Below are 11,788 nucleotides of genomic sequence, written 5' to 3'. Positions count from 1 at the left end.
GTGATGACAGCGGCTATATGTGCGGGCGGGGCCGTGCGCGTGTCATCACACGTCATCTGCCGTAAAGGCGTGAATAAAGGTTTCTTCAGCCAGGACACGCGAGGGCGTGATATCCCATACTTATGTGTTGTACCTCGTTCCTCTCCTTCAGGGAACAGAAGTTATAGACATAACTAATCGATTTCCAGATTATGAACACTAGCAGTAAGCGGAGAGCACTTATTCAAGAAGGCAGGACAGATTAGATCATATGTGTGGGTGATGAAGGGTTAAGCTAATGGCAATAAAAAGAGATTGCTGTGCCTTTCACAGGCCAGAATAGTGAGCGGCAGACAAACCAAGGCACAGATTTATAAATTTTGAGATTACACTACTATCACTATTTTACAAGCCAAATAATTCATTAACTCATCAAGAGAACAATTGGAAGAGGAAAAGATAATGAAAGTTTTTGTAAGATGCAGCTCTACAGAGAGTGAAAAAATGTGCTTAAGTCTGCAATGGCTGATCCCCAACCTTCTTGTACGTCGTCTCCCCAGTGGGATCGATCCCACGATGCCCGATTTTTTTCAAAGCCTGAGATGTGCTAGCACTTGGACCCTGTCAGTATAAACATGGCACAAAACAGAATTACAAGAGGAAAAGAACTCATTGTAAGTGCAGGAACATGTAATATTCTCACGATTCAAACAGGAAGGCACAAATGACCTGTCAGCAGAATACGGGCTAATCCCAAACTGCTTATGGGGAAAGAAATGTGCAATTTCTAACTGACCGAGACAGATTTTCAGTTTCTTCCCCACAAATTCCCTCATTTCTCACCTCAGCTGAAGCATTTTTTCGAGACCCATTCAAGTCTGGAATCAGAAAGAAAGACATAATGTTACACAGGAAATTACACACACACACAGACACACACACAGGACAGGAAATGAGCAGATAAGGCAAACAGTTATTACAGTGGATGCAGTAATGTCAAACACAGACGGAAACAGCTTCTACCATTCCCTAACGCTGAAAATAGAGAGTGCAGCTGAACATGCAGACACACCTCAAACATTACCTCTGAAAGAAGACAGTTTCCTCCAGAACTGACTCTGCAGGTCTTTGTGTGCAATGGAAGGAATTAGATAAGGATGCTATTAAAGTGAGTTCATACAAAGCCGGTGAATTTCCTGATGTGTATTACACTGTAATATTACTGGTGTTTGAACTTAATGACACTTAGCTTCCGTTCATCTTTAAGGAAACACACTTGTGAAAGTGACACAACATCATGATGTCTGCAATTCACTTTCCTTTAAACATTTATTATGTATATTAGAGCACCATTTCCAAAACAGCTGGGACACTGTGTTGACACAAAATCTTTTTGCTTTTTTTTAACAAATATGTTTATTCTGAATTTGATTAATGCCACAAATATCAACAAGGTTCAGACAACATCACCAGACGACTGTAATAAGGAAGATGACTGGCCATTAATTTGCAGAACTAAAGCTGGGGAGGGGTTTGCCAATATTTCTAATCTACACAAGAAGCAATATTAAATGCCTGTCATCTTCAATGCTCAGACAGCAATGCAATAAAGGCAAGCACAATCCTGTTGTGAACAACCCTCATAAAAATCATTATCAGTGTACACAACTGCTGTATCCACAAATAAAACTAAGACAACAAACACATTTATTTTAAATCCAGAAAGGTTTTTGCTTGCTCTAGGCCTGAGCTCAAAACTGACTATTGAGAGTTTCTCCAGCATGTCAAACATTTTGGAGCTTTTTGGCTTTCAGTTAAAGGAAATTTGCCAGGACTGTGATAGTAGAACCAATAAAAATAATAATAATGATGATGATTATGTCAAAGGTATGAAATCTATAATAAAACACACAAGACTGGAGACTTAAGCACCAACAAAACCAGACGGAGTTCCTCATGCAAGTCACTCCACCATCAAGAACCCCGAACAGCAAACACTCGATCACCTTTCATGTTTAAGCATGAGGTGGGGCCAGTTAACAGGCTTCTATACAGGGACAGCAGTTGCAGTATGTTTAAATGTAATGCACGTGACCTTGGTTATTAAAACGCATTTAAATACACTAACTTCGCTTGGGTTTATAAGTCTGGCTGCTGCATTTTGAACAATCAAAAGACTGTACAATGATTTGTGATTGATACCTGCTAAAATAATTACAATAATCCAAATGAGAGGAAATAAAAGCAAGAATGATAGTCTTAGTGCCACTAAAACTGAGTATCGATCTTGTGATATTTCAAAAATGGTAGAAGCACTGGGAGACACTTCTCAAAACTGAGGCTAGAATCAACTAAGAAAAGAGCTGATGCTTGGATCCACCTTATTTGACCAATAATAAACAACTTCTCTAAGCTTCTTTTTTTTTTAATAGCACATATCTATTTTTGATTTCAGTTAAACAATTTGTAAGAATGGCAAAGTTTGTGGGTACTTTTTATAAGATTTCATTTACTCTAACTTTGTTTGTGAAATGGCCAAAACCAACAGGAAAATACTCAGACCTCTGTTGACAGAGATAACAAAGACTTTTTGCCTTCACTATATATGGACCGGTTATGTTTAGGTTCATAGCCCCATCCCCAAAGCCCATTGTAAGCCTCCTGCTGCCTGTGGTCTGGCAAATCAAAATGCGAAATCCTTTTTGGATAGCATGAATGCCTCATCCTCTGAGTTCAGGGAGGGAAAGACCATTCAGACTGCTATCAGTTTAAAAAGCCAAAATCTGTACTGGTATGGGAGGGCATTAGCTCACAAGGCAGGGTTAACTCACACATGTGTGAAAGCATCATTAATATACCAATTTTTCTCGCTACATACGCAGCTAGAAAGACAGCTAGTTTTGAAAGAGGTCCTTGTTTAATCCAGTAAGGACTTATTATTATTATTACTGCAGTTCCAACACCCACTAACAAAAATGTGGCATTAGAAAATGTAAAACTATCTCTTGTTTCAACACTTTATTATTCACACTTCCCTAATTTCAGTTCCGGTTACTCATCGCTCCTTTCTTCTTACAGTCAACAACTGGTTTCCTTTCTTCAGAGTCTATGCTGTTGTACATTTCCATAGAACGGATGCTGAGTAACAACATTTTTCTGGAGTAGTGACAGCAGTGACAGGGTGTATATAAAAGTGTTCAGAGGGATAGAAATAGTGTGAAACTGTTGTGCAGCTGAATTCCTGTGTTAAGCAATAAGGAGAAAACAGTACGTTTTCATAACTAGAGCAGTCAGTGTTAAACATCCTCCTGTCCCAAATGAGTTGATGGCATCAAATTCAAAATGATTATATATTTCTACGTTTACATTTAACACAATGGCACAAAACTTCTGGAAAAGCGCTCGTTTTAATCTTTAATAAAGTGAGGCAAGTACGTAAACTTTCTGTGAAGCATGAGATCCATGTACTTTGTCCTGCAAACCACTTTTTTTTTAAAGATCAAATCAAGGACAGCCAGAAACATCTGATTTAAGATGTAATTATGTACTCGGGCCAAGAAAAGTGGCCTTTGTACTCAATTAAAGTTTTGTTTTTTGTTTTTTACCTCAGATGCTCTGATGAAAACTTTGTGTCATAAATCTACTGTGATGTGAGGTAAATAAACATATTTTTTCCATTTTCTTTCCTTTTTAGTACACATTAAAGGAATAGTTAAGACATTCTGCGAAGTACTTTTATTTGCTTTCTTCTTCTTTTATTTGAGATGCCCCAAATTTACTGAAGACAAAAAAAGGTTGTCTTTTAACCTATTAAGGACTCTGTTAAATGGCTTCAATTATACATCTATATTGATTGTAATGATTGAAGTGTTTAAAATATGCCTGTGTACAACATGCGTAAGTCAACATAATTAAGCATAGTTTACATACGTGATGTCAGGTAAGCATTTTTGGCTACTCCTCTATTATCCCCAGGTGGTCCCATATGAATGGACCCCCACCTCTTTATCTTGAGTACACTACCATGTGAGACCTAACCGTGGGTCATGTCTCAGAAATAAGTCATCGCTTATTTCTGAGACATGCCTTGAGAAGTGAATCTGTATGAAGCAATTAAAGTTATTTCAGGCTATATGTTGTATGCACTGGCACGAAAGGTGGTGTATTACAACACAGTACTTACTGCCAGTCTGGCCCTGTAGCCCTGGAGGCTCTTCTGCAGCTGTGGCCATTCAGACAAGAAACTACACTCTGGACTTGCTTTGGAGGAAACTGGGGGTCTTTATTCACCCCTTAGCTTCAAATGTATCGGTGACGTCAGTTCAGCAAGGCGTGGACCTGTGTGGAAAAAATGCCCAGCTCAAGAACAGTAAACACTCTACATGATTTCATGCTAGAAATACCAACAACAGCCACGTTGAACAGCTCTGCTGATGGAGACAAAGGTGACATAAACAGGCGGCAGCTTCCTACCAAAAGCGACTAAGCATCGAGTAGGCTATTAAGTAAATTAACTTTTTAAAAATACACACACACAACAACACAGAGAGGCTAATGCGTGTTGTGACATGTTAATGTGGGAGATACCGAAACGTCTGAGCAGCGCTCAACTGAACATAGGCGACAACGCTAGCTGCCGCTGCTTTAACTTTTCTAACTTTAGCCACACAGATAAGTCTCGACAATACACACAAAACATTAAACTTACCAGAAAATCGTGTTTAGACGTTCTTATAGCTTCTAATTCAATTAAAAAAATACTTTTTATTCTTTTATAAAGGCGGTGTTTTCCTCAAAACAAATAAACAAGGAAGCAGTGCGGAAGCGGCAGTTTTGTTTGGGCTGCTAGTCTGGGCAAGAACAGCATTTCCGGTGGGGAAATATTTCAGAATAACATAGGCACTTTCAAAATAACACAACACCACCCCATGATTTAGGAACCTTCTAAAATTAATGTTAAAAAGGTGGGGAAAACAAGAAAAATAACTTAATCTAAAGAATTAGTTAAGAAACTTTGTAGTGGGAATAATAAGAAATGCAAAAGTAGCTATTTTTAAAAACGTAGAAGAGAGAAATAACTTATTTGTACTGCTAAACAGCATTTTAAAAAGGTAGAAGTAGCAATATTATCATGTAGTAAAATTGTTTTGTTCAAAATGTTATACATTGGGAATAAAATGTAGTTGAAGTATCAAAATTCAAGTTGAATGACGTATTAATGAAGGCTAATGACTTGATTTAGTGTTTCATGATCACACATACAGTGACATTTACTTTTGTGGTTAGTCATGCAGAAACCTTTGTCTCTGTTCTTTTGTTGTGAAAAAGTTCAATTTCATTGGTAGTTGAATTAAGATCTTAAAAAGGAACACAGCATGTCACAATCTATAGAAACAGCTATGAGACAAAGTCATTGACGTCTATGAGTCTGGAAAAGGTTACAAAGTAATTTCTATTTTCTTGGGACTCCAGCAAAATGCAGTGAGAGCCATTATCCACAAATCAGGAAATGGCCGTTCCAGAGCATCGTACTTGTTCCTCTGCATGAATGCCTTAGTAGATTTTGAGCAGTGTTTAGGGTCATTGTCTTGTTGAAATATCCAGCCCTGGCGCAACTTCAACTTTGTCACCGATTCTTGAACATTGTTCTCAAGAATCTGCTGATATTGACTGGAATCCATGTGACCCTCAACATTAACAAGATTCCCAGTACGTGCACTGGCCACACAGCATGATGGAACCGCCACCACATTTGACTGTGGCTAGCAAGCGTTTCTCTTGGAATACTGTGTACTGTTTCCACCATGCATACCTCCTCTTGTTATGCCCAAATAACTCAATTTTAGTTTCATCAGTCCACAGCACCTTATTCCAAAATGAAGCTGGCTTGTCCAAATGTGCTTTAGAATACCTCAAGTGACTGTTTGTGGCATGTACGCAGAAAAGGCTTCTTCTGCATTACTCTCCCATACAGCATCTCCTTGTGCAAAGTGTGCTGAATAGTTGAATGATGCACAGTGACACCATCTGCAGCAAGATGTTGCAGCAGGTCTTTGGAGCTGGTGTGTGGGTTGACTGACTGTTCTCACCATCATTTGCCTCTGCTTATCTAAGATTTTCCTTGACCTGTCACTTCCGGCCTTAATTAAAACTGTCCCTGTGGTCTTCCATTCTTTGGGATTTCTTTAAGTAAAATCAGTTTGGCTCCTTTTTAAAAGTTAATAACAGATGAAAAAAAAAAATCAGATTTGTGATTGTTTTGATCTTGCAAATTACTAAAAAAAAAAAAAACTGTTCCGAGTGATCACCTTGATCTGTGTCTTTTCAAGGATGACAACACCCCCATCCATATGAAACGGGGGTCACTGAATGGTTTGCTGAATCTCAAAATGTCAGTCAAATCATATGGGAGCTGGAGTCACCAGATTTTAACTCCTGTAACGCTTTCACCTTTTACTTTGAAGGAGTCACACAGATGACCATTCCAGTGATTGTGGTCTGGATTATATTAGTGAAGATAACTCAATCAATGGTGGTTGTAAAGTTTTGATTTGAGATTTTTTTTTTTTTTTTTTTTTTACTGCACAAAGATGCTACACCACACTGAAACCTTTATTACCCATCAACAACATGTTACAGCCACACACGCTGATAATCCAGCCAACTGTGACCCCTGGTGGAGACCTTTACGTCATATGTATTTTTTCCAAAAATAATTCTACAGATTTGTGACTGGATGTTAAAAAGATAGATTTTTGAAGGCGATATATCAACCTTATAACAGACCTTCATGGTAACAAAAACCACATCAGTCTCTTTGCGGAGTGAGTTTATTTTTCTCTCTAAAAACACTACATGTCAGAAATTACAACATTTAAGCCAGACACATTCTGTGAGCCTTATAAAATTAAGCACCGAGTTGCATTTTAAAAATGTGTTTCCTATTAATATGGCAAAGATTAGTTAAAATGCTGAGCTGATAACAAGGCTAGATGGGACTCTAATCGTCCTTAGATAGTGTAATCCAAACCAGTATGTCCTGTCCGCATCAAGAAGCAGCTGTACGTGACAAAGACAAGATTTAGATAGCATTGTCTGATAGAGGTTTGCAAGTGTTTCTTCAATACCATCTCCCTATAGGAATGTGAAAGAGTGGAAAGTTATTATTTTCGATCTCTAGCAGGTATTTGGATCAAACGTGAATCCAGGCTCCTCTGGGATTTCAGGGGCATTGTAGCCTGGTTTTGAGGTGTAGTTTGGGTTTGGCAGCTCACTGTCGAAGCATGACCAGCGGGCTTCTCCAGTGTTCTCACAGCACTCGTACGGGAGGGTCATGGTGGAGTACTCTTCCACACAGAACAGAGACAGGGCGTTTTTCCACTGTAAGAAAGAAGAGTCATGTTACACAGTATCGTCACATTAGCCGGGGGGGGGAGATCAGATTTGTAAGCAGGTGCGGTGCAGCTCACGGCGATTCACTCAGCATAAAATTATACTAATTTGTATGAATTTATAGTTTTGAAAACCAAAGCCTCTTGGACAGTCCATAAATTTTAAGACAATGAAGCTTAAAAAAAAAAAAAGTGTATTATTAATTCCCTACCAACTGTATAAATAGTAAATAATAGCAGAACTCTCCCTGATGATATGCTAAGTGTTTTCAAGTTTACTTCGGTCCCAAACACTCAGACTCACCGCTTGTTGGGCGCAGCAGAGGATCTGGCTGCTCTGCTCTAGGTGTCCACTGCAGCACACTCTGAACCACGACTCTAGGCGGTTCATGGCATGTCCACGGCGTCGGAAGTGGCTGGACCCGGATTTGGGGAAGAAACTGGGAGGGTACCTGGGGCGACCTCTACCCTGATGACAAATGGCAGCCAGATTGTGAGTGGTGGGACGGGCAGGGGGGAACGGGACGTTGGGCTCTTTGCGAGAGTTCTTCTTGGTCTCTGAGGAAATCCAACAAGAAGAAATGGAAAGGTTCAAAGCACTACAGTTTGAAGAATGCATAATGTATATATTCTTTAAAAAAATAAAATAAAATCTATAAATCTATTTACCTCCCAGATGTGCACCATAAAACAGCACCAGAGCAATTATGCAAAGTCCTGCAAGGCGCCCAGGTGAAGTCATGGCTGGATGGCGGTGTGATGGAAATCGAATACTGAAGAGGCTTCTGTGAATGTATTGAGAGAGGATGCTCAGCCAGCTTATATGGGAGAGCCAGGATTTGTGGGCGTGAAATGCTTGGAAGTGACCGGTGCACATTGGGGAGGGAGATGATATGAGGGAATGAGGTGGTGTAATAATACTGGAGGCTGCTGAGATAAAAACAAAATGAGTTTGAACTTTAGGGATATCTGCTGATGCGTGCAAGGTCGGGCTACACAGTCGGCATTCACTTAGGATGAAATCAGTCCAAACTTAGGCATAATACCATCATTAGCAATAACAGAGTTGGGGGGAGGGGGGGGGGGGGGTTGTTTTTTCACGAGCAGATCCTTTGACCTTCAGACTTTCCTCCAAACATCAGCAATGGCTCTGTTCTATAAACAGAGCAGAACAGCATAAGACACTGAAGAGGCTTTAAGGAATCGAGTTTGTATTCATATTACTTACAACTTGTCTGCTATGACATGTCAAAAACAGATAAAGTGCTGTGCAGAGTTTTGAGCGACCCCTCATTTCTTTATATTTTGGTAGGAAAAAGGGGACATGGGTGCAGTGATTTATTGAAAGGTGCAAACATAAGAGGAAATACAGAAATTTGTACAATTTTAGCAAGCAGGAAAGTCAGTACTTTGAACGGACATCTTTATTATTTAATGCAGCCAGGCACAATAGATGAAAGGGGGTACCAAGTCAGGTTTTTAACAAATAAGTTATTATAATAAGTCATTTTAACCAGTGTACAATTTCATGGTAAATACAGTCTTATAAATACGCTGCACTTTTTGGTGCACAGATTAACTTTGTCTTTTTACACCTTTACTTAATATTTATAATGTTGATGTGCATGACGTATGCTTTATTATTCAGCTGTCCTTTTATTTTACCATAAATGTGACGAGGACTGTTCTCCTTTTACAGCTTAAAGAAAAAATATCCAATAAAACTCTGCAGGCTTTATGGAGCCAAGCCTAACCTTTTCCTTCTTTCGTAATCATTGTTCAAACACAACTTCTTGAAAGGAGTGTACAGAAAAGGAGTGTCTCCTTTACCTATAGTTATGCAATTTTTTTAATTACTCTCACACTGCCAAAAATAACTTGTACATTAGGAAAAATGATTTACTGCCATTTAAATAAACTTGCAGTACAAACAGCCTGCCTTGTTGTCGCCTTATTCTACTATATGTGCAGTTCAACAAAATAACAGTCCTGTGAAAATGATCAGGCACAAACACTGGACTGAAAACGGGTGAAAAAGGAGTTAACGTCCAATAAAGAACATTTGGATCTTTAGAACCACAACACAAAGAAATGAGGGCTGGCACATCTGTGATCTAACATAACTCTTTATTTTATTATTATTTAGCAGACGTACCCTCCCCTGTGTTTGTGGTATGCCTCCCTCTGTCTCAGACTGATTCCTCATCTCATGCGTGTTGTTTAGTTTTGGTACTATGTCTCCCACAGGTTGTTTTGGAGAAAGAGTCCTGTGTCAGTTTTGTTTCCTGCCCTCCTCTCCCTGATCAGCCCGGTTTGTATAAATAGTCGTCCAATCTCTGTGTTTGACCTTGTTAGATTGTTTGTTGATGGTCTCCATTGATGCTACTTATGTGCTTTATGTGGACTTATTTAACTTTATCCACCGTATTGTTCTGCATTTGGATCCTCGTCTGTACACCGCACGTCATAACATTTAGCATTAGTTATGGTGTTTTGTTTCATATGGGAAGCAGTGGTCAGATTTAAGTGTGGAATAGATACTGCAACTTTGTGAAGGCAGTTCACTCATTGTTTCCCCCCACACACATACCATAGTTGTAATTTTGTTTCAGTAAACTGTAATAAACAGAAGAATGTAAACATATTAAAAATGAGTGCTTAGTTTTTATGTCATCGAGCCACTTTTTAATTAACCATAAAGTAGAAAATGATTTTTCCTCTTATCTTTGCTGACTGGTCAAAGCTTGGGAGTAACGTGGTTTATCAAAAGTTTTTCCAGTTTTTCCAGACTGCACACGGCTTACGGTCAACTCCCCCAAACCTGTTTTCAAATACTGTTATCAGTCCCGGAGAATGCTGAACATTGTTTCCCACTTTTATTTAACTGTCGTGCATTCATTTGTTGTCTGCTGTTGACTGACAGCTAATGGGTGGTGGTTTCTTTCAGCCACTCTTAAGTTGAATCAGTACTTCAACTTTTAATAGGATTTTTTTAAATAGTAGTTTTTATACTTCTACAGAATGTCTGTACTTTTGCCAACTCTCACTAAACCATAGTAAATTTTGTCTCTGCTGTCACTGTCACGGTTTGCGAGGCAAGCCGTATGAAATTGTGAAAGGATCCAAGATGCAGCACAACTGAAGTGAGGAAGCTTTATTGAAGGACCGTGCTTAATACAACAAAGGCGAGGGTGGCGAAAAACAGAACTGGAAGTAACCTAAACTGGGAAAAGCTAAATAAAAACGGACCTGAAACCTTGAGACATGAAACAGAGATGCAGGGAGACGTAGAAAGACACAGGGAAACCACTCTGGACGACGAAGGGGTAAAAACGCAGACGAACCAGCAACCAGGACGAGGTCACACACACTCTCTCTCACACACACACACACAGTCAGGGAATGGGAAACAGGAGGGGAACACACCTGGGAGACATCACCGCTGACGAGGCAGGAGAAACGTAAACAAAACGTACTGACATCAGACAGGGGCTTTCAAAGTAAAACAGGAACACAGACGCAAAGACACAGACTAAGAAACGCGGACTTGACACAGGAATACACAGGCAGAAAAGACTAAACACTAAACTGAGGAAGAACAGAACCAAAACCCAAAGAAATAGAAAACCAGAAACAAAATACATCACAACGATAGAAAACACAAAACGCTGGGTCAAAAGACCCAGGATCACGACACTGTCAGACAAACAAAGTTGACATTTCTTTCCATCTCAGTTTAACCAGAAACTCTGGTCAGACTGGAGCTGACAAGGGCAGGTTTAAATGAAATATGTGGGCTGCAAACTGTAGCCTTCAAACTAACCTTGGTTCCCGACTATATGAAATACAAGCACAAAAAGGAGATTTGTGTTTAACATTTAACTTATATTTAAATAGCATTGGAGCCTGATTATTGCTACTCAAATGTTGCAGCAGTTTATGTGGGTCGTGATCATGGAAAACCAAATCTTCTCTACCAGTGCCAAACAGTTCCTACAAATGTGAAACCATTTAAGGGAAATAAACAGGCATAAGATGTAATACCAAGAAGAACTGTTACCAAAAAAAACAAAAAACTAACCAAATGTCTTTTTGTGACACACACACACACACACACACACACACACACACTTAAAGTCATGTCTGTATGACTTAAAAAAAAAAATCCTAAAATTGTTGTCATGGTATTTAAGGTTTCATTTATTGTCAAATTCAAATATATGTTAAAATGATGTCAGTAGGTGAGCAGATTTTTTTTTTATGCTTGATGCATGAATACAAAAAAAAAAAAAGTGCACCAGTGCGTTAGACAAAGCCTAAAGGAGCGTGCAAAAACTCCAGTTACTCAGATTACTTCGTCAGAAATATTGCCTGTCTGATGTTTTTGTTACCTTGTATGCAATGGTTTAAAAGCAGCT

General features: G+C 39.1%; 2 protein-coding genes across 3 annotated transcripts in view; both read right to left on the bottom strand.

The window, feature by feature from the left end:
• Nucleotides 1-4,832, bottom strand: part of pip5k1aa (phosphatidylinositol-4-phosphate 5-kinase, type I, alpha, a) — a 25,869-nt gene extending 21,037 nt beyond the window's left edge. For both annotated transcript variants that reach the window (XR_311932.1, XM_005740629.1), the window contains exons 1-4: nt 4,688-4,832; nt 4,163-4,317; nt 823-857; nt 517-600 (exon numbers count right to left, since the gene is read on the bottom strand). Coding sequence is in view for 1 of the 2 variants with exons in the window: in XM_005740629.1 (XP_005740686.1) it covers nt 517-600; nt 823-857; nt 4,163-4,211 (168 nt within the window). In the remaining variant the exon portion in view is untranslated. The remainder of the gene's footprint in view (nt 1-516; nt 601-822; nt 858-4,162; nt 4,318-4,687) is intronic.
• Nucleotides 4,833-6,791: 1,959 nt separating this feature from the next.
• ecm1a (extracellular matrix protein 1a) lies at nt 6,792-8,388 on the bottom strand. The gene is made up of 3 exons (XM_005740628.2): nt 8,040-8,388; nt 7,675-7,928; nt 6,792-7,359 (listed from the first exon to the last, which is right to left on the bottom strand). The coding sequence occupies exons 1-3, from the start codon at nt 8,245-8,247 to the stop codon at nt 7,156-7,158; spliced, it is 666 nt and encodes a 221-aa protein (XP_005740685.1). The 5' UTR covers nt 8,248-8,388; the 3' UTR covers nt 6,792-7,155.
• Between the last annotated feature and the right edge of the window lie 3,400 nt (nt 8,389-11,788).

Source organism: Pundamilia nyererei, unplaced genomic scaffold, assembly GCF_000239375.1.
Source record: "Pundamilia nyererei isolate P.nyererei 1_Seehausen unplaced genomic scaffold, PunNye1.0 scaffold00102, whole genome shotgun sequence".
NCBI lineage: Eukaryota > Metazoa > Chordata > Actinopteri > Cichliformes > Cichlidae > Pundamilia > Pundamilia nyererei.
The sequence above is the reverse complement of the archived record's forward strand: the minus strand, read 5'-3'. Positions and strand labels throughout refer to the sequence as shown.

Excerpts from the sequence above, each read along its gene's own strand:
- ecm1a (XM_005740628.2), bottom strand. The coding sequence starts at position 8,247 with ATGTGCACCGGTCACTTCCAAGCATTTCACGCCCACAAATCCTGGCTC. Across the intron at positions 7,929-8,039 it reads TTATGGTGCACATCTGGGAG|AGACCAAGAAGAACTCTCGC; the intron begins GTAAATAGATTT and ends GGATTTCCTCAG. Across the intron at positions 7,360-7,674 it reads TCTGCTGCGCCCAACAAGCG|TGGAAAAACGCCCTGTCTCT; the intron begins GTGAGTCTGAGT and ends TCTTTCTTACAG.